This window comes from Mya arenaria, chromosome 11, assembly GCF_026914265.1.
Source record: "Mya arenaria isolate MELC-2E11 chromosome 11, ASM2691426v1".
NCBI lineage: Eukaryota > Metazoa > Mollusca > Bivalvia > Myida > Myidae > Mya > Mya arenaria.
In genome coordinates this window covers 48,074,242-48,097,876 of record NC_069132.1, presented here as the reverse complement: position 1 = coordinate 48,097,876, position 23,635 = coordinate 48,074,242, and the positions used below count along the sequence as shown (strand labels likewise).

General features: G+C 36.1%; 1 protein-coding gene across 2 annotated transcripts in view; it reads left to right on the top strand.

The window, feature by feature from the left end:
• Positions 1–23,635, top strand: part of LOC128209956 (egl nine homolog 1-like) — a 62,727-nt gene that overhangs the window by 17,626 nt on the left and 21,466 nt on the right. For both annotated transcript variants that reach the window (XM_052914232.1, XM_052914231.1), the window contains exon 4: positions 7,302–7,366. In XM_052914232.1, coding sequence (XP_052770192.1) covers positions 7,302–7,366 — 65 coding nt within the window. The remainder of the gene's footprint in view (positions 1–7,301; positions 7,367–23,635) is intronic.

The following is a 23,635-nucleotide window of genomic DNA, read 5'->3' as shown; positions in this document are numbered from 1 at the left end:
TTAAAATATAATTTTATATAAGATTTTCCTCTTAGCTATTTTGTGCAATAAATTGCACTAAGGATTGTTTTAAAATGATCCGATAAGTAAAAACAATAACCGTTTAATCCATGATTAATTAACAAAGATTGGAATATTTGCAGCCATAGACATAATTATTGAATTATCTTCTCTTATTGATATCCCAAGATTTTCATTTAAAAACGTTCGAACGGTGATACTTTATTTTGTGGTAAGGAGCGTTGCATTTTCATGGCTTCTTTGGTAAAGAGGCACTTTTCTAATAGTACTCTCGGGCTCAAAGTTTAAACCTTACTTGTATCTTTATTATATTTATATAGTTCGGTATAAACCCCTAGGGAATTAACATGTATATTTGCTAGGGATGCAAACGAATATTCGAATATTCGATCGAACGTTTAATATTCGAATGTCAAAATTGGTATTCGAATATTCGATGCTTTTTGTTTGGTAAATATAATAATAAACCTTTTTCCTACATCTGTGCTGTTGTATATATTAGCATGTCTTGTTTTTACAACGATTGGCCTCTAATTGCCAGAGGCGTGACGTGATGACACTATACCGGTACACGCGTCATATGTTAATTAGGGACACATAGTCGGAGACTATAAACAGTACCCGTAATTTTACAAAAACTGGCTATAAGACAAGTGGCATCAAACAACTTTCAATTATTTTCGGTAAATTCTAATGACCATTATTGGATAATAAACGGAATCGGCAACCAAAGTGGTGTCATGGCTGTCAATTAAGCTGTGCAGTATTGCTCAAATCGCCGTAATGATATGGATGACATGTGCTAGTTATATGCTGTTTTCCATGTTTCGATATAACATTCGTGCTTTGAAATGTAACTGTATAGAATAGCAATTTAGGTCATTGTTATACAATAGATGGGTCAATATTCAGGGTTATTTTCGTTTTATTATTTATCTAATTTCCGAGTAGGTTTGGTGTTTTCATAGTTATATTTTGTAGATGTCAATCCCAGAACGAGGCCGCTCGTCCTACAGAACGACCCGTTGGTGCATCATGACATTCAACCAGGCATTTACGATCTTCGCCTTTTTCAGTGGCTATTGCTTTTGTTCGATATTTTTGTAAATGGGGAATTTCATTGCCAATGTTTGGAAAAATCCGGGTCCTTCGCGGATACCGGCTACAATGAAGAAGGGTTAAAATGCCCCGGCTATTACTAAAGCAAACAATAAAAGTTGTTTACTACATTTCTTATACATTCATATTGGTAATCGAATATTCGAATATTCGATCGAAAGAATTAACGAATATTCGAATATCAATTTTGCCATTCGTTTGCATCCCTAATATTTGCCAATAGCACAAATAATGTTTAACCGCTATTAGAGATAATAAATAGGTTACACCTTGTTTTATGAAGTTGTTTCACTCGCAGAAGTCAGCAAAGGAATGGAAAATTTTGCTGGTTTGCTGTATTTATGCTCACTTTATCACTTGATCACATTGGACAGTCCTAACCAGTTTGAGAAGTCCATCCAGGGTCGGCCACAATGCAAACGTTGACTGCAGGACCAAAATTTAAAATGTTTAAAAAAATCAATTTCTATTTAGTTTTGAGGTTCAATATTTAATATGCATAATTAATATATCTGTTGCAACATGTGAAGCTGTAATAAGGATTTGAGCAATTTTTACGAAAGAAGATTTTATCAGATTTCCAATCAAAAAGCATTTACATTTTCACGGAAATGTCTTAATACAAAATGAATATGTTTATGAGTCAAAATTATCCGAACAACCCAATCAGCAATGTCTTGAGATTTTGTGGTGATTGCAAGTTTTAAAAAAGATATATATATGCATTTTTGTAACCAGGAAATTAATTTCATCCACTTTTTTCCATTATGTTTTTGAATAACTTTCTTATTATACCCCCACAAACGAAGTTTGAGGGGGTATATAGGAGTGAGCTTGTCGGTCGGTCGGTCGGTCGGTCTGTCTGTCGGTCGGTCTGTCGGTTTTCATGGTTTCCGGACAATAACTCATGAAAGGCTAGACAGATTTGAAAATTTTTTGGTACACAGGTGTAACATCAGAAGATACAGGTCAAGTTCGATATTGGGGCTGGTGTGGCCAAGGTCAAGGTCACTGTTACTAAAAATAGAAAAACTGTTTCTGGACGATAAATCATGAAAGGCTTGACAGATTTGAACAATTTTTGGTACACAGGTGTAACATTAGAAGATACAGGTCAAGTTTGTTATTGGGGCTGGTGGGGCCAAGGTCAAGGTCACTGTTACTAAAAATAGAAAAACGGTTTCCGGACGATAACTCATGAAAGGCTAGACAGATATGAACAATTTTTGGTACACAGGTGTAACATCAGAAGATACAGGTCAAGTTCGATATTGGGGCTGGTGTGGCCAAGGTCAAGGTCATTGTTACTAAAAATAGAAAAACGGTTTCCGGACAATAACTCATGAAAGGCTTGACAGATTTGAACGATTTTTGGTACACAGGTGTAACGTCAGAAGATAAAGGTCAAGTTCGATATTGGGGCTGGTGGGGCCAAGGTCAAGGTCACTGTTACTAAAAATAGAAAAACGGTTTCCGGACGATAACTCATGAAAGGCTAGACAGATTTGAACAATTTTTGGTACACAGGTGTAACATCAGAAGATACAGGTCAAGTTCGATATTGGGGCTGGTGGGGCCAAAGTCAAGGTCACTGTTACTAAAAATAGAAAAACGGTTTCCGGACGATAAATCATGAAAGGCTTGACAGATTTGAACAATTTTTGGGACACAGGTGTAACATCAGAAGATACAGGTCAAGTTCGATATTGGGGCTGATGGGGCCAAGGTCAAGGTCACTGTTACTAAAAATAGAAAAACGGTTTCCGGACAATAACTCATGAAAGGCTAGACAGATTTGAACAATTTTTGGTACACAGGTGTAACATCAGAAGATACAGGTCAAGTTCGATATTGGGGCTGGTGGGGCCAAGGTCAAGGTCACTGTTACTAAAAGTAGAAAAACGGTTTCCGGACGATAACTCATGAAAGGCTAGTTTTTCTTGTCAGCAGTGTAACTTCTAAATTACTCAACAGATTTAAATAAAACAATACATGCATGATAAAAGAAGATGCAGTGTGCAGTAACCTTGGAGTTATGGCCTCTTTTCAAAGGAATGGTTTGCCATTCCTGTGTCCAGGCGGCATTTGGGGGTATTCGTCACTCCTGTGACAGCTCTAGTTTGAAAAGATGTCATCAAGAAGTCTCAGGACATTGTTGATTTAATATGAAGCCTGAGGCATTTTTACACAAACAAAGTAATAATGTCGACAGATTTTTTGGAAAGAATGTGAATGCTTTTTGATCCAAAATCAGATAAAATTTGTTTAACGTCTTACTACTATTAAACAAGTCAACCAAAATTTGTGTTACACCCAAAAAAGATCATTCTTAAAAACTAAATAAAACATGAACTTTTGAAACATTTCAAATTTTGACCTTTCCCACCCACTTTTGCACTGTGGAAGGCCCTTAAGTTCCTTACATCTTTTTCCATAGGGGGAATCACCTTTTAATTTCACAATTTCTGAAAAGGATATCATTACTTATCGCTGTTTGCATAATGATTATAATTCAACCATCTAATTTCAATTATCTAACATGTTGTGTCATTAGCTGTCATTTTCATTGTAGAATTCACTCCTTACACTTATTTCATGCCCAGTATTTGAAGATATTAGTAATCGAAATAAAATAATAATTGCTTATACACCTGTCACTTGTATTCAAGCCCCCCCCCCCCGGTCCGGGGAAAAGCGGGTACATTGCCTTTCGGACCAACCAATCCCTGGTTAAATCCCCATCCTGCGGGGACTAACTGCTGGTAAAATCCCTGCCAAATGCCCCCGCACCCCAGGTATATCCTAGGTAAGGCCCATTTTGCACTATTTCAGTGTATGTATACCACGTGATAAATTACGTCATATATGCTACAGTTGAAGGCAAGATTTTGCTTAAAATAAAGACTTAAATCAAAGATAACTTTTCTTTTACTACACCATTTTAGATAAAACAAAGGGCAGTCTATGCTGCTTAAAGAGCCACACCTTCGTTTTATTACCAAAGTTTGATAAGGTGATTATTTTCATCAAACCCTTCGACAAACCTTTTTCCAAAATAATGTTTTGACAGTGCTCCATCAGACGGCCATATTGTGAAAAGGTTTTATCGAAGTGTTTCAAGAAACTAAACCCTATCAAAGACTGGTAACAGACCGAAGGTGGGACTCAGTAAGCAGCGTAGACTGCGCTTTGTTTCATTTAAAATGGTGCAGGAATAGTGAAGTTATCAGCTCCACTGGCCGAAGGCCATGGAGCTTATGTCGTCACAGATTGTCCGTCGTGAGTGCGTGCGTGCGTGCGTGCGTAAACTTTTACTTTAAACGACATCTCCTCTGAAACTGATAAGCGGATTTTGACAAAACTTCACAGGAATGTTCCTTTGGTGGTCCTTTACCAAAATTGCTCAAATGGTTCCGGTCCATTGCACAATATGGCCGCCAGAGCTAAAAATAGCAAAATCTTTAAACGACATCTCCTCTGAAACGGTTCAGCAGATTTTGATGAAACTTGACAGTAATGTTCCTTGGGTGGTCCTTTATTAAAATTGCTCAAATGGTTCTGGTCCATTGCACAATATGGCCGCCACAGCTAAAAATAGCAAAATCTTTAAACGACATCTCCTCTGAAACGGATAGGCAGATTTTGATGAAACTTGACAGAATTGTTCCTTGGGTGGTCCTTAACCAAAATTGCTCAAATGGTTCCGGTCCGCTGCACAACATGGCTGCCAGGGCAAAAAAATAGAAAAACCTTTAAAGAACATCTTCTCAGAAACCGATGATCAGATTTTGATGAAACTTAACAGAAATGTTCCTTGGATGGTCCTTTATCAAATTTGCTTCAATGGTTTCGGTCCACTGCACAAGATGGCCCCCAGAGGTAAAAATAGAAAAACCTTTAAACGACTTCTCCTCAGAAACCGATGATCGTATTGCAATGAAACTTGACAGAAATGTTACTTGGGTAGTCCTTAACCAAAATAGCCCAAACAGTTCTGGTCTGCTGCACAACATGGGCACCAGAGCTAAGAATAGAAAAAAACGTTAAACTACATCTTCTCAGAAACCGATTATCAGATTTTGATGAAACTTTACATAAATGTTCATCGGGATGCCCTTTAACCAAAATTGCCCAAATGGTTCCGGTCCGCTGCACAACATGGCTGCGAGAGTTAAAAATAGAAAAACCTTTAAGGACTTCTCGTCCGCAGTCTTCACGAAAAACATTTTAACCTACTAGCCAGTTGGACTAGCATAATGGCATATTTTACTAGTCCGAATGACAATCTAGTAGTCCGACTATTTTGCCACATTATAAAACTGTATGCTTGAGGTAAATACCTATTTCAATTGAGCAGCTTGCAGTTTGAGTAAACATTTCTTTATTATGATGCTCATGCAGTGATAGGGAGTGACATCCTTCTGTTGGGAATAGTGCTCCTTGTTTTTCAGAACCTATGGGTACTATGTAAAAACAAAAGGCATCTTGCTTGAATAGACTGTAATAATATCAACATGGTTAGAAAAGAAATGCCATGCTTTAATAGCTTTGATTACATTTTACTACTGAATTACCTCCCTTTAATAGAAAAAAAAATAATGTCTTAATTTTTCACGTATAGCATCTTTAATAATTTTTAAACAATAATAATTTATGAGTAAACATATAAGCATAAAGTTCTCACAAAAAGATCAATTTAAAAACCTTACATTTATACATAGGAAAGTATATATATAGACTGAACATTAATTTTCGTTTAAGTGACATTCTGAAAGTTTATGAAACAGCTATTTTTAGTAACTTAAATGGCCGAAAAGTGTAAGTGAAACACCAAGTCGATTCTATCTCGTCAGTTCTTGTTCAGGTTAGATATTTGCTTCATAATCTATTCAGATTAAATGTTAATTGATGATCAGATTTTGATGAAACTTGACAGAAATGTTCCTTGGGTGGTCATTAACCAAAATTTGTTAAATGGTTCCAGTCCACTGCACACCATGGCTGCCAGAGCTAAAAAATAAAAAAAACTTTATACGACTTGTCGTCGAAACCGATGACCTTTTTTCGATAAAACTTGACAGAAATGTTTGTTTGGTGCTCCTTTACTCAAATTGCCCAAATCATTTCGGTCCACTTGCACAACATGGCAGCCAGAGCTATTAAAGTAAAAAATTTTTTTTTAAATAACTCCTCAAAAATTGATGATTGTATTTCTATGAAACTTGACGAAAATGTTCGTTAGGTGGTCTTTGCTTGAACCTTTTGGCCAGTGGAGCACAGGCACTGATGTGCCTCTTGTTTTTGTTTTAAGTATTCATTCGAAGCAAAATATTGCCTTCCGACGTAGCATTTATGATGCAATTTATCACGTGGTATACACACTTTGAAGGTAAAAACATGGCCCATTACCCCCACTATCCCCGGTACACACCCGGACCAGGGGGGTGGGGGCGTGGTTACAATTGACTGTGCATTGCTATTTCCTTTATCCCCCTATTCTCTTTAAACTTATTTGCTTATGAAATTGTAAGTTTAAGACGATTGAAAAACAGCGGTTTTCCAACTATTCAAAACGAAGGGGAAATTGACAATGCCTTAATGTAAAAGCAGCAGTCAACAGTTTACCGACCTATCGCTCAGCCCAATTTAGCTACCGTATTGTGACATGTAACTGCATGAAACAACACATTTAGAATGTACAAATGTTTAGAACTTCATTGCTACTGAAGTTTTGAAGTTGAGAGTGGTCTAATGGTACATGCATACTACAGGTTTGGGCTCGATTACCACTAGGGGTACTTTCTCATGGCTTCTCAAAATGGACAACAGTACCAGGTTTCTACCCAGAAACAAACTCAAGGATCATTGTATAAGCTACATGCATCATTTTTCATCACAAAAAAGATAAAAACAAAAAGAAACATGCCACCAAAGTATTTTTAAGCATTTCCTTTAAAATCAAAAATTTAATTCATTTGAAAATGTGGTCATAAAAGTAATAGACTCCCGATTTTGATATTTTGAGCTTCCAAGGCCTTCCCCTCTTATCAAAATTAATTTTCTATACTTCCAAGGACTCAATTTTGGAATTTAAGTGATAAGTATACTGAGTCTTTCAAATTTCCTTTAATGGAAACTGGGACTGTCGCTGTATTTTACAGGTATGCTGTGACAGTGTGGTTCTATGATGAGCAGGAGAGAAAAAGAGCAGTGAAAGGTTTTAAAGGTATGGTCTGTCAATATCGATTAACTTTAATACATGTACCTAAGACAAATAACTAGATGTGGCCCTAGTATTTAGAAAGAAAAAAAAAGGTAATTACTTTCATTTTGCATGCATCTTATGAAGAAATGCATCTAGAGAGATCTTTTATGTTCTCCATATTGACATCAATTTCCATCAATTTCCAACATAATAAGTTCATGCATGTATCACAAATAAAGAGCATCAATATGAGGTAGATGTACAGCAAGTAATATAAACATGATCATATATTGCTATTTTAACAATTAAGATCCTTGGGAAAAATTAATTACCTCTAATTTTGATGTTAGTGTGTTTATGCCTTGAAGATATGCATATTAAAATCACATCGTATGTCAATGTGTTCGCCTTCCGTCTGTTTTTAGCTCACCTGAGCACAAAGTGCTCAAGGTGAGCTATTGTGATCGGTCTATGTCCGGCGTCTGTCGTCCGTTGTCTGTTGTCTGTCGTCAACAATTGGTTATAATTATCTTCTTCTCCTAAACCGCTTGAACAATTTTGATGAAGCTTCATAGGAATGATCCTTGGTTGGTGCTTTTTCAAAATTGTTCAAAGAAATGAATTCCATGCAGAACTCTGGTTGCCATGGCAACCTAAAGGAAAATGTCAACAATTGGTTATAATCATCATCTTCTCCTAAACCCCTTGGACAATTTTAATGAAACTTCATAGGAATGATCCTTGGTTGGTGCTTTTTCAAAATTGTTCAAAGAAATGAATTCCATGCAGAACTCTGGTTGCCATGGCAACCTAAAGGAAAATGTCAACAATTGGTTATAATCATCATCTTCTCCTAAACCCCTTGGACAATTTTAATGAAACTTCATAGGAATGATCCTTGGTTGGTGCTTTTTCAAAATTGTTCAAAGAAATGAATTCCATGCAGAACTCTGGTTGCCATGGCAACCTAAAGGAAAATGTCAACAATTTGGTTTTAATCATCATCTTCTCCTAAACCCCTTAGACAATTTTAATGAAACTTCATAGAAACGATCCTTGGTTGGTGCTTCTTCAAAATTGTTCAAAGAAATGAATTCCATGCAGAACTCTGGTTGCCATGGCAACCTAAAGGAAAATGTCAACAATTTGGACAATTTTAATGAAACTTCATAGGAATGATCCTTGGTTGGTGCTTTTTAAAAATTGTTCAAAGAATTGAATTCCATACAGAACTCAGGTTGCCATGGCAACCTAAAGGAAAGATTACAAAACTTTTTTTGGATATTATTATTAGGCCTAGTGCTTAAATATTTGGTGTGTAACATTGTCTATTGGTTATCTACCATGTTTATTCAAATTATGCCCCTGAAGAAAAATTAGCCTCACCCAGTGGGTTACAAGTTTATTATAAATACATTTTGTTAAAATTTGATTTTATGTTGGAGATTCCACTACTTTCTATTTTTAGTATCAAGGGAATAGATTTTAAATTTTATTAAGTCTTCAACATAGTCACTTCTAACGTAATTATTGTTCTTTTTTAGGATCATAGATTAAAATAATTATTATACACTTTATTCTTTAAAAGAAATTTCATTTTTACTGAATGATAAATTTAATAATCAGACTTTCCATTGAACATTATGTATATTATTGTAAACTTCATGTAGTTTATTCTAAGCTACAAATCTTATCTTCTGTGTGGATAGTGAATAAGCCTTATACAGAAAAATTTGATTAACACATTTGAAGGATAGTGATGTTGTCCTAGATGGAAGGAGCAATAATAGAAATTGACTGTGTACTGCTCTTTGATGTTTAGAGCTTAAAGCAGATTATTGATTTTATTGGATGGTGCACTGTTTGTTGTTTGTGTATCTATACTAAAAGTTATTTTAGTGTGCAAGCAATTTAACATAGTTTTGTCATTGTGCAGGCAATTGAACGAAGTCCTGTCAGTTGTTTGTGTATCTATACTAAAAGTTCTTTCAGTGTGCAAGCAATTTAACATAGTTTTGTCAGTGTGCAGGCAATTGAACGAAGTCCTGTCAGTGTGCAGGCAATTGAACAAAGTCCTGTCAGTGTGCAGGCAACTGAAAAAGTCCTGTCAGTGTGCAGTTATCTGTACCAAGTGCTGTCAGTGTGCAGTCAATTATCAAGTCCTGTCAGTGTGGAGGCAACTGAACAAAGTCCTGTCAGTGTGCAGGTATGAGAATTGAATTCTGTTAGTGTGCAGTCAATCATCAAGTCCTGTCAGTGTGCAGGCAACTGAACAAAATCCTGTCAGTGTGCAGTCAATCGATAAGTCCTGTCAGTGTGCAGGAAACTGTGACAAGTCCTGTCAGTGTGCAGGCAACTGTGACAAGTCCTGTCAGTGATTATCCAGGCAACATGTTTGACCAGTATGTTTTTCAATATTCTTTAAGAGCAAATATCAAGCTATATTGATTACAAAGGTTAAACTCTTTTACTCAGGTGAGCGATTTAGGGCCATCATGGCCCTCTTGTTTGTGTCGGGGCTGTAATTTTGTCATGCATGGTGCGATTTTGAAATCACCTGGCACAGATGGCACACAAAGGCACACGTTTTTTACCCCAAAGGTCAAGTTCACACTTAGAGAATTATCATTGTGGAATGCTGCATATATGCACATAGAGAATAGGTGGTTGTGTCCGGGCTATAACTTTTTCATGCACAGAGAGATTTTAAGCTCTACTGGCCAAAGGCATCCATCTAAACACAATTGGTTGTGGATGTTTGTTCATGTTATGCCCCTGGGGTCATTACTGGCCACGCCCCCGGGTTCACAGGTTTGGTATACTTAATTGGGAAATGTTTGAAAATTTATTTGTTTGTTCGAGCATCCATCTAAACACAATTGCTTGTGAATCTTTGTTTATATTATGCCCCTGGGGTCATTACTGGCCATCCCCCAGGGTTCACAGGTTTGGTATACTTCAATTCGGAATGTTTTAAAATCTTTTTGTCTGAAACAGCAATGCAGACCCTTGCTATTTTGAATAAGGCATAATTTAGTGATCGGGTACCATGGTTGTTCAGATTATGACCCTGGGGTCAAAACTGGCACTGCCCCGGATGTGACAAGTTTCCTAGAGACTTATTTGAGAAATATTTTCAAAATCTTCTTGTTTCAAACCACAAGACTCATACCTTTGTTATTTATTTTGGAGCAGCATCATATGCTGACCGTCTAACGAAACAGTTGAAATTATGCCCCTGTGGCCAAAGCTGGCCCCATCCCTTTTGAACTACTTTTTATTTTTAAAGCTACAGCAATGAAATTTGGACCATGTGTACAGTTTAGCAAACGAGCATCAAATTTGTCCTTGAAGACCTTGACATTGACCTTTTGACCAACTTTTTAATTTTTAAAGCTACATAAATGAAATTTTAACCATGAGTACAGTTTTGAAAGCAAATATTTTTTTTTCCTCAGATGACCTTTACTTGGCACATTTTAAAATAGTTCATGCAACTAATCTGCTTACAACACCTTTTGTCCTCAGATTTTTAACGTGCAACGTTTTCAGCTAACCCAAACACAAAAAGTGAACTATATGTTTGTTGCCTATTAGGATTATCCCGGAAATTGTATCTCTGTCACAGAGTCACGGAGGGTGCATGTTTGTCCCGGAAAGTCATAAAAAAAAACGAAAAAAAATAATCTCGGAATCAATTATCTTAATTTTACCAATGTAAGTCAGCTATTTTTCCTGTGTGGGACACTGATCGTAAAACACAGGACATGTTGACACTAATCCATTAATTGGTACGTGTGTCGTCGAGGTCATCGTCAATCACCCTATAATTGATCTATTGGCCTATTGTTGTGCTTAACGAGTCGGGGAGGGTTCTTGTATACAAATTCACAGAACCAAAAAGCAAATTGTCTCCCTTAATCCTAGACTTGAATTTACATGTAAATGTAAACTTGGCTAAAAATAGAATTCGCTCATGCAGACCTGGTTTAAAATAAGTCTCTATCAAAATTATATGCATCTCCAAACGGAAAAAGCTCATCGACTGGAGAATCTTCTTGATCGTCTGGAAAATATTGTGTGTCATAATTTGCAAACGTTTTAAATGTGATGAAAAAATAAATATTTTGTAACGCATGTTCTCAAAAGCGCGGGAAAACAGGTGCCCGTATAGTTGTTTATTTCCTGTTTTGATGAAACCGAAAGAAGACTGCATATCCTCCTGGTTAGCACTTCATTTAAAGCCTGGGAAAATATCTGGTGGTTTTATTTTTTCAAGAAAATGCAGAAAAAAAACAACATGTCAAGTAAAAAATACGTCTTGGCAGTCAAAATAGGTACATTTTCCCGACGTTAAAAACGACTAAAATAGCCCCAGATATGCTCTAGAATGCACCACAGACGTTCCCCATTTAAAAAAATTTCAGAGGGGCATGCCCCCGGACCCCCCTAGTGTGCGTTGACATTATGACAAGTGTCCCGGAATCGACCCAAGAAATTATCACATGTATGCTATTACCCATACATACATGCTCTGGATTGAAAATGACCACAAGAGCCATGCCAGTAGAGCATAGGCCCTTAAATAGGCTCCTGTTTAAACAACCTGACAACCTGACACAATCTTGGCATGTAAAGTTGACCCACATCCTTACCTTGCAGGGTTCGAATTTAGACTCGCATACTCGCAAAATGCGAGCGACATTTGGAAATTGCGAGTGACTTTTATTCAAGCTCGCAAAATTCTGCGAGTGGCTTTTTCTAGACCACAAAATGTTAAAAGGAAAGTAGAATAAACATGAACTTACTTCCACTATGTAGTCGAGTGTAAACAGCCTATAAGTGGCATGTTTACACTGCCGGTATAAAGAAGACAGTACGGAGTCACGCTCTAGTAGGTTTTCAAAAATAGAACAAATACGGAAAAGGCCGAGTTTTATCTCGAATCTTTCCGGGATGCTCCGAGGCGTGCATAATACAAAGTAAATACGAATGATGTAATCACCTAGCTCAATCATTGGCTAAATTTAGCGCTTTTGCGCACTATATGTAAACCCCATCATCCTTTGAATATATTTCCGCCCAACTGTCAAAAGGAATAGACTTCGTTGATCGATATATTTCATGGTCCAAAGTATCCACGCTACATTTACTGTTGCTTTTTTATTTTAAATTTATTATTTTATTGTTTTTAATACTTAGAGACTTAATAAAATCTGTAGCGTGCTTGTCGAATGGGTATTAAATTACCCGATGGCGTGGGTAAATATACAAAGTGAACAATGTCAAATTATTGGACAGCTTTGTTATCAAAAAGCTGCCAGCATCAGACGAGTCTTTCCATACCCCCCAAATAGAATAAGCCATCAACAAGTTCTAGTAGTCGAGTCACTCAAGATTGATACTTTTTAATATTCATAATATGTCTTAGGTGTTAATTTCTACTTTAATTAGACAATATTATAAGGGAATAAAGCAAATAATAAAACTGCAAGTTGATTTGTCATTTTGCGAGTTGCCTCAAAATGCACTCGCAAAATTTTGCGAGTGCTCCTCAAAGTTAAATTCGAACCCTGCCTTGAAGTTAAGGGTCACACTTAAAGGTTAAATATAAAAGTATTCCGCATATATGCAGGTATACATAGGTGGTAAGTCCGGCTGTAACTTTTTTATGCAAGGGGGGACTTTGAAATAGCATGGCACAAGTGTTTAGCACCTGAAAGTGTCATGTCCCATGCAAGACCCACTTTCCTGCCTTGAAGGTCAAGGTAACACTTAGAAGTTAATTATTATGGAATGCTGGATATATGCACACAAGTATAGGTGGCCATGTCTGGGTTGGAACATGCACAGGGTGTTTATAATGACCTGGCACAGTTGTTCAGTACATTAAGGTGATAGGTTGCATGCAAGACCCACATTCCTTTCTCGAAGGTCAAGATCACACTTAGAGTCTATCATTTTGGAATGCTGTATATATGCACATAGTGAGTAGGTGGTCCTGGCATAGATGTTCGGCATGTACAGGCCAAATATTGCGGCAAGACTTACTTCGAAGGTCAAAGTCACACTTAGAGGTCAATGATTTTGGAATGCTGCATATATTTACACAGAGTATAGGTAGTCGTGTCAGGGCTGTAACTTATAATGCAATGGAAGGTTAAGGTTACAGTGGTCAAAACCACATCCTGGGGGTCACCTGTTTTACATAAGAATATATAGGAAAATCTTCATGTCTGAAGCAGCTTGGCACAGATCCTTGATATTTGATTGGTGCATCGTATAGTGGTCCTGTACCAAGATTGTTCAATTTATGTCCCTGGGGTCAAGACTGGACACACACTTGGGGTCACAAGTTTCCTATATACTTGTTTAGGTAAATCTTTGAAAATCTTACTTCTAGGCCCAGTCCCTTGATATTTGGTATGTAGCATCATATAGTGGTCCTCTACCAAGTTTATTCAAATTATGCCTCTGGGGTCAAAGCTGGCCCAACCCAGTGTGTCACAATTTTCGTATATACTTGTTTAGGGGAAATCTTTGAAAATCTTACTGCTAGGCCCAGACATTTGATATTTGTTATGTAGCATCATATGATGGTTCTTAACCAAATTTGTTCGAATCATGCCCCAGGGGTCAAAGCTGGACATGCCCTTGGGGTCACAAGTAACCTATTATAGACTTATTGATAATGTCTGTGTATAGGACACACTTTTCCCCCTCAAAAAATCCCAAGAAAAAATGCCTGGCGCATCTTATCAATGGTATTAGGCCACACCAAATTGATATTTCGTTCCGTGGATTTACCGCTCCTATTTTTTTGAATATGTAAAAAAAATATTTTTATTTTTTTGTGCGCCTGCACCTCCATTTTGATCGCCAAGCAGATTTTTTTCAGGGAATAATTTATTAAAAGGCTAAAAATAATCAAGTATAATTTTTCTATGCTAGTTTTCGTGTTTTTGTAAAGGGAAGTTACCGATGCGTAGTGTTTTTATACTGTATATCGATCGGTTTAGCATGGGTTTCAATAAATTCAATCAAAATGGCGGCTTCCGGTATAAACAATGTGGCTCGAAGTTTGGAAATTAAATCTTATTTTTGACAATAAATATGTTTGGAGCATGCTTGAAGTCATTGTTGATCGTCTCATGCACTAAAGGATCATTATTTAAAGCAATCATTATGCAATAAAGCATGTGTATCTGAGACTGGTAGCGATTATATTGCGTAATTAGTGACTCGTTTTGAATGGAAATCGGAATGATCAACTTAGTACTATTTTTTATTCAAGTCATAATACAAGGGACCAAAATTTTACCTCGTTACGACGATGTTGAAGATGACATGTCAACTTAACTGGAACATGAGTCATTGTTTGGTCCAAATTGATGTATCAAGCTCATTTTTGATCAAATTTTGACAAAACAACAGTTTTGAACAAATATCTTGTCGCAAATAGCAATATAAACACTGGTCTGGATATACCTCAACATAAGTTTAATATAACATATATTTTGTTTTTATTTGCAGCATAATCCGGGATTGTAATGCACTTGTCAATTGTAACCACTGCCCCGCCCACCCCTCGCCCTTGTTCCAGGGGTATACCGGGGACAGCAGAGGCAATGGGCTGTGTTTTTTTCAGGTGGCCCCGCAGTGCCTAGTGAATGTGGTTTTGTCTTCATATTGAAAATAGTCGTGAATGGGCTCATAGGTATTCGTGGTTGCGGGGCCATTTGGCAGGGATTTTACCAGCAGTGTGTCCCTGCAGGTCGGTTATTTTACCCGGGTTTTGAGAGACTGGAAGTCAAAGTCCCCGCTATTCCGGACTTAGGGGGGGGGGGGGGGCATATACAATTGGCTGGTGCATAAAAACATCTAAATAACCAAAAAAAGTACTCTGAAAAATACCCTTGTTCTTTTTGTTTTAATAAGCACATGTCATTGCATTTCCTGTGATAATAAAAACAAAATTTAGTCTATGTTATATGGAGTCTGATGTTTGATGATGCCTGTGTAAGTGATCATTTTTTACAAATCCAAAATCAATCATAAGTTATGTCTAAATACAGTTGCATATGATGTTAAACTGATTCAGGTAGATTTATATAAGTCGTTTCAAACTTTTTACTAAAAGTTGGCGTTGGCGTTAACCTTGGTTAAGGTTTTGCATGTAAGCACCTTTAAGTCATTATCTCAATAAATACATCAGTTATTGCATTGAAACTTTGGATATGTATTCACAACTATCTTACATACTAAATTAATGAAGTGATAACAATTATTTGAATATAATGCAAATAATAGGCCTTTATTATTCGACTTAGAAATTCTGGTTAAGGTTTTGCGTGTAAGCACACATAGGTTAATATCTCAGCAACTACTTGAGGTATTGCATTGATACTTGATACAATGGTACTCAACCATCTAACCTACTAAATTAACCAAGTTAGATAACTCTACTTTGCATTTAATGATAATAATTACCCTTTATTATTTGACTTAAAAATTCTGGTTAAGGTCTTGCAAGTAAGCACACATAGGTTAATAGCTCCGCAATTACTTGATGGATTGCATTGAGACTTTATACAATGGTACTCAACCATCCAATCTACTTAAATAACCAAGTTAGAAAACTCTAGTTTGCATTTAATGCAAAATAATTGCCCTTTATTATCGACTTAAAAATTCTGGTTAAGGTTTTGCATGTAACCACATTTAAGTCAATATCTCAGCAAATATATCATGTATTGCATTGAAACATTAGATATGTATTCCCAGATAACACTTTTTTGAATATAATGCAAATTATGGGCCTTTATTATTTGACTTAGACATTCTGGTTAAGGTCTTGCATGTAAGCACACATAGGTTAATAGCTCAGCAATTACTTGATGGATTGCATTGAGACTTTATACAATGGTACTCAACCATCCAATCTACATAAATAATCAAGTAAGATAACTCCAGTTTGCATTAAATTAAAATAATGGCCCCTTTTTTATTCGACATAGAAATTCTGGTTAAGGTTTTGCATGTAACCACTTTTAAGTCAATACCTCAGCGAAAACATCATGTATTGCAATGAAACTTTACACACAGGCTCCCATCTATTTAACCTTCTTATTTAATCAAGTAAGATAACTCTATCTTTTATAATATATAATTTTTGCCCCTTTATTATGCGACTTAGAAATTCTGGTTAAGGTCTTGCATGTTAGCACACATAGGATAATATCTCAGCAACTATTTGATGTATTGCATTGAGACTTCATACAATGGTATTCAACCACCCAACTTAATTGAATAACCAAGTTAGATAACTGTATTTTTCAAATAATAGCCCTTTATTATTAGACTTAGAAATTCTCGTTAATTTTTTTGCATGGAACCACATTTATGTTAATATCTCAGCACACCATGTATTGCATTGAAATCTAATCTAACAGTGATCCTACATGTTTCGCCTAAACATTTCAATCCTTACATAGAAAAGCGGCGGAATAGTCGAGCGCGCTGTCTCTGTGACAGCTCTTGTTATATGTGGGCTCCCAACCATCCAACTATCTTACTTAATCAAATGCAAATATCTGCCCCTTTAATATGTGACTTACAAATTCTGGTTAAGATTTTGCATGTAAGCACATATAAGTCAATCACTCAGCAACTCCTTGCATTTAATCCATATGTGTTTCACAAAAACTTTGCAATCCTTAAACTTGAAAGCGGCAGAATAGATGAGACCACTGTCTTTGTGACATCTATCTCTCAGTTATTTAAAAAAATAATCCTGGCAAAAAATTCTCTAACTTTAGTGTTCACATACATAAATGTCAAAGAATTTGTAAACGTACAAGAGACACAAATTGACATCTGCTCCATCTTGCCTTGAGTATCATTTTCCTGTTCATACTCTGCTCTTGGTAAGAAATGGTAGCTATCAATATTTCCAAACTGCTTGCATGGGAGGCTGTCATGAAAATACGTTATATCCTAAAGACTATCTGTCCATATAGGCCCAAATTCTAATGGCTATCTGTCCAATGAGGCCTTTTTGGGTGCATTTGTCACATTCCTGTGACAACTCTTGTCTTCAACTTTGTTGAAATTGAGTTTTTTACTTATATTAATGAATTAACACCATACAGCAACACACAGCAAATTGACAGTATTTTGTAAATCCTAAATAATTCTATTTTCAATTGTGTTACTAACACCTTTGGCCAAATGCAGCATTTTCTATCACTTTTTATACGCCCATTCACAGGAGAGGACGTAATATTATACATAATCAATAATGGTTAGTTGTCCAATCAATAACTTAAGAAGCATTTTCGAATCATCACCAAATTTGGTCAGAAAGTGCATAAAATCTAGGACCAGTTATCAGCCATATCACTGAAGTTAAGAGTTACCATCTTTTAATTATAGAATTTACCTAAAATCGGTCCTGTCCGATCAACAACAGTAGCTCTAGAAGCCATTGGTCCAATCATCACCAAATTTGGTCAGAATGTGTATCACCATAATATGTTGTATTATAAAGTTCGAAAACCAGCCATATCGCTCAAGTCACTGGAGAGTTATCACACTAAAATTAAAGTAAGTACCTTAAATCAGTCTCATCAATTTAATAACTTTTGAAGCTCTTAATTGTCCAGTCATCATCAAATTTGGTCAAACTGCGTATTGGCAGAATATCTTGGTCAGCCATGTTGAGCGCTTCATTCACTCTGCTCTCTAAATTTGGCTAACATACAATCAGTTCTCACCAAATTTGGTGTCCTAAATATAGGGACAGGGGTATTTTTCGATAGTTGGCGCTCTTAGAAATATTAACATTATAGAGCTCTTGACTGAACTTTTGGCAATCCTTTTCTTCATATTCCACACAAAAATATTTTTATACCCAAACCAAAATAAGGTGGTGGGGGGGGGGGTAAATAGGAGTAAGTTTGTCTGGTCTGTCAGTCTTGTCTGGATGATAATACATATTAAGGTCCAGGCATTTAAAAATAAATTGGTTCAAATGTTTATGTTTAACTCCTTAACATACAAGTCAGGTTTGACTATGGGTACAAACCAAAGCTGCTAAAATTTGGAAATCTGAAACGGTCCGGACTTGTCAACCCAACATTTTCCTGATTTTTAGCGATGGTAATGTATACGTAGTATGTGCATCCGTGCGTCCGTGCGTCTGTAAACAATTGCTTGTGAACACGATACAGTCTTCAGTTTTGATTGTATCTCGATGAAACTTGTACAGTATCTAGATATCTATTAGAGCTCCGTTCCATTCGAAAACCAGCCAGATCCGCCCATGCATGCCTAGATTATGGCCCTTGATAGTATAAAAAATGCTATTGTGTAAACAATTGGTTGTGAACACGATACAGTCTTCATTTTTGATTGTATCTCGATGAAACTTGTACAGTATCTAGATATCCATTAGAGCTCGGTTCCTTTCGAAAACCAGCCAGATCCCATGCATGCCTAGATTGTGGCCCTTGATAGTATAAAAAAATGCTATTGTGTAAACACTAGCTTGTGAACACGATACAGTCTTCAGTTTTGATTGTATCTCAATGAAACTTGTACAGTATTTAGATATCCATTTGAGCTCGGTTCCTTTCAAAAACCAGCCAGATCCGACCATGCATGCCTAGATTATGGGCCTTAAAAGTATTAAAAAATCAGTTCGTCTGAAAACAATTGCTTGTGAACATGATACAGTCTTCAGTTTTGATTGTATCTCGATGAAACTTGTACAGTATTTAGATATCCATTAGAACTCGGTTCCTTTTGAAAACCAGCCAGATCTGCCCATGCATGCCTGGATTACGGGTCTTGAAAGTATAAAAAATGCTATTTTAAGCTAAGTCTATTTTTAGCCAAGTCTACATGAGCGAAGTCTATTTTTAGCCAAGTTTACATGTAAAGTCACAATTGCTAGTGAAGGTTTGTTCAAATTATGCCCCTGGGGTCATTACTGCCCCCCCCCCCCCCACGGAGATTGTCCCGCAAGGGACCAGTGCGGCAAATGCAAACGACCTCGGCGACGTTGGCGGAGGCCCAGGGAAGAGTTCTCTTTTCTTTTTAAGGGACGGACTCCCCCCCCCCCACCCCCACCTTAAATTGGGAAATCTTAAAAACCTTCTTGTCTGAAACCACTATGCAAATCCTTGCTATTTTGAACAAGGCTTTATTTAGTGGTCCACTACCATGGTTGTTCAAATTATGCCCCTTGGGTCAAAACTGGCACTGCCCCGGGGGTCACAAGTTTCCTAGAGACTTATTTAAGAAATATTTTCAAAATCTTCTTGTTTCAAACCATAAGGCCCATACCTTTGATATTTGTTGTGGAGCATCATATGCATTTGAAAACATTTGAAATAATGCCCCTTGGGCAAAAGCTGGCCCCACCCCTTTTGACTTACTTTTTAATTTTTAAAGCTACAGTAATGAAATTTTGACCATGTGAACAGTTTTGAAAACAAGCATTAATGTTGTCCTCGGATGTCCTTGCCATTGACCTTTGACTGACTTTATTTTTAAAGCTACAGAAATGAAATTTTGACCATGAGTACAGTTTTGAAAGCAAATATGTTTTACCCTCAGATTACCTTTACTTGGCACATATTAAAATAGTTCATGCAACTAATATGCTTACAACACTTCCTGTCCTCAGATGTTGAACGTGCAGCGTTTTCAGCTAACCCAAACACAAAAAGTGAACTATATATTTGTTGCCTATTACTCAAACGTACATGCTCTGGATTGAAAATGACCACAAGAGCCATGCCAGTAAGAGCTTAGGCCCTTTTGGGCCTCTTGTTATTATTACTTTATTGTTTTACATTCCTTGAAGATTACAATTTCAAACATCACGAACCTATTCATGACATGATGACAATTATTATGTGCTCTTTTGTGACAAATTATTTAACTTCAACTTAAATAGTGTAAGAATTATTGCCCTTGGAAATATTCCAAACAAATACATATTCATCATGTTTTTATAGCGCTATAAAAAAGGGACGTATTATAGTTCCACCTGCGGTATACGGCGGGAGGGGTCCAGTATGTTGTCCAATAAATAACTTTAGAACCCTCTGTCTAATCAGGTGAGCGATATAGGCCCATCTTGGCCCTCTTGTTAACATACCGCTTGCTAACAATCGTTAACCTATGGTTAAGAAAGCTCCTTTAGCTTATGTAATTTGTATTTAATAATGTCTTTCCAAGTTTAATTAAAACTTGTTTTATCAAAAGCATATCTTTTGCCTGAAAAATCTTTATATTTATCTTATGTTATTTTTCTTTATAACATGGTCATTAAAGAGCGCATTTTAAGGGCCGGTCACAATGCAAAAGTGTGTTGAGAAGCTAAAAAGCTTCAACGTTTAAAAAGTTCAGGTTTTATTTAGTTTTGATGAACAATCTTTTTTGGGAGTGAAACATATATTTTTGGTGACAAGTTTTGGGGTAGTAAGGAGTTAAAAAAAAATACAAAAGAAGATTTTATGAGATTTTGGATCAAAAAGCATTCACATTATTTCGGAAAAGTCTGTCGACATAATTCAGGGTTCGAATTTAGACTCGCATACTCGCAAAATGCGAGCGACATTTGGAAATTGCGAGTGACTTTTATTCAAGCTCGCAAAATTCTGCGAGTGGCTTTTTCTAGACCACAAAATGTTAAAAGGAAAGTAGAATAAACATGAACTTACTTCCACTATGTAGTCGAGTGTAAACAGCCTATAAGTGGCATGTTTACACTGCCGGTATAAAGAAGACAGTACGGAGTCACGCTCTAGTAGGTTTTCAAAAATAGAACAAATACGGAAAAGGCCGAGTTTTATCTCGAATCTTTCCGGGATGCTCCGAGGCGTGCATAATACAAAGTAAATACGAATGATGTAATCACCTAGCTCAATCATTGGCTAAATTTAGCGCTTTTGCGCACTATATGTAAACCCCATCATCCTTTGAATATATTTCCGCCCAACTGTCAAAAGGAATAGACTTCGTTGATCGATATATTTCATGGTCCAAAGTATCCACGCTACATTTACTGTTGCTTTTTTATTTTAAATTTATTATTTTATTGTTTTTAATACTTAGAGACTTAATAAAATCTGTAGCGTGCTTGTCGAATGGGTATTAAATTACCCGATGGCGTGGGTAAATATACAAAGTGAACAATGTCAAATTATTGGACAGCTTTGTTATCAAAAAGCTGCCAGCATCAGACGAGTCTTTCCATACCCCCCAAATAGAATAAGCCATCAACAAGTTCTAGTAGTCGAGTCACTCAAGATTGATACTTTTTAATATTCATAATATGTCTTAGGTGTTAATTTCTACTTTAATTAGACAATATTATAAGGGAATAAAGCAAATAATAAAACTGCAAGTTGATTTGTCATTTTGCGACTTGCCTCAAAATGCACTCGCAAAATTTTGCGAGTGCTCCTCAAAGTTAAATTCGAACCCTGTAATTACTTTGTTTTTATGTCAAAATGCCCCAGACTACCTATTCAACAATGTGTTGAGAGTTCTTGATGATATCTTGTCAAAAAAGAAAGATATTTATAAAGATAATAAAAAGTAGTGGATGAAATTTATCTTTTTTAAAATAGCTGCAATCACCACAAAGCCCCCAGACCTTGGGCAGTTCCTATAAAGTTGACTCATAAACATATTTTTTTTGTATTATTTAAAGACATATCCGGGAAAAGGTAAATGCTTTTGATTGGAAATCTGATTAAAATATTCTTTCATAAAAATAGCTCAACTAATTACAGCTTTTCATGTTGAAACGGATATATGAATCATGCTTGTTAATATTGAACCTCAAAACTAAATAGAAATTGATTTTTTTAAACATTTTAAAGTTTTGGTCCTTAAATTGACTTTTGCATCGCTGCTGGCCCTTAAGTTGAGGTACCACACTGTTTATTTACAGAGCTGTTAAGAATCTCTAATTTTAACAAAAAGGCAACACATTTTTTACATGCTTTCCTGTATTTGTAAGGATATTTTGAGGTCAATAGGGTCAAAGGTCAGGGTCATGGTGACCTTAAGCTGAACATCTATTTATGATCAATATCTGAAGAACTTCAAGCTCTAGGACATCAACTTTGGTAGGCAGGTTAGTCATGACCAGATGGTGAACCCTATTGATTGTAAGGTCGCTGAGTCAAAAGTCAAGGTTATGGTGACCTTCGGCTGGAAATCTGTGTATTCAGATTATTTTATGATCAGTAATTGGTTTGTTTCTTCTACTGAGTAATTTACCATATTTTCAACTTTTAAATATAAGGTATACAAGGTATATCATTATGACAATAACTCACATCACACATTGACTAGAGTAGCTATGGCATTAAAAATATCATTATGGCAATAACTAGGTAATTTAAAAGATGCACTCTTACTCCTAAATAAGACTTACCACAATAAAAGCTAATGTTTTAATATACCAAAAAGAATGAAGAAATGTCGAAAAACAAAGGTTTTTATGAATGCTACAAAGTTTAATTTGAAAGAAAGGTGCATAAAAATCGCATTTCTACCTTATGAGACATAGCAGATAATGCACTATAATTTTGAGTATCACAAAACATTTAATATTTGTGTGTTATCAGCTATTAAATACACAGTTACATTCTTGTTATCAGAAATTAATATTGTCCATAAATGCATTATTTAGTTAAGTAGTTAAAGATTTATCACTCAAAATTTATGTTTGTTAAAATCACAAATAGGAAATAATGCATGGTATTGGGTATTGAATGTGAAATTTAAGGCTTTATAGCAAATTAATTTTAGTAAACAAGTAACTTCGATAAAATGTATACAGTGGTCAGTGAGAGTGGTCAGGTTTTTTTTTGCTCTGACGCAAAGTATGTGAATTCCTGGACAATTTGCAATATTTTATATCACTGTGTTTTTCTCTCCCATAGGAATATAAATAGTTACAGTGCTTGTGTCTTTGAATTGTGAGTTTTTTAAGAAAAACATGTTAACAATGGAGAACAACAGGATTTAATTGTGCCTAAATTGCTCGAGTATAACTTATACATATCCGTGGAAAATTACGTGAACACTTCTAACGATCCTGTTAGATATTAGTGCATACATTAGTTGACCGATAACGGTTATTAGTATAATGGCCGAGGATCAAGGTGTTGAATTTGATCCGACTAATAACGAGGAAAATACCGAGGTTAAGGTACCTTTATCACATAGACCTAGCAGCGATGGTATCCATGACAACCGTCA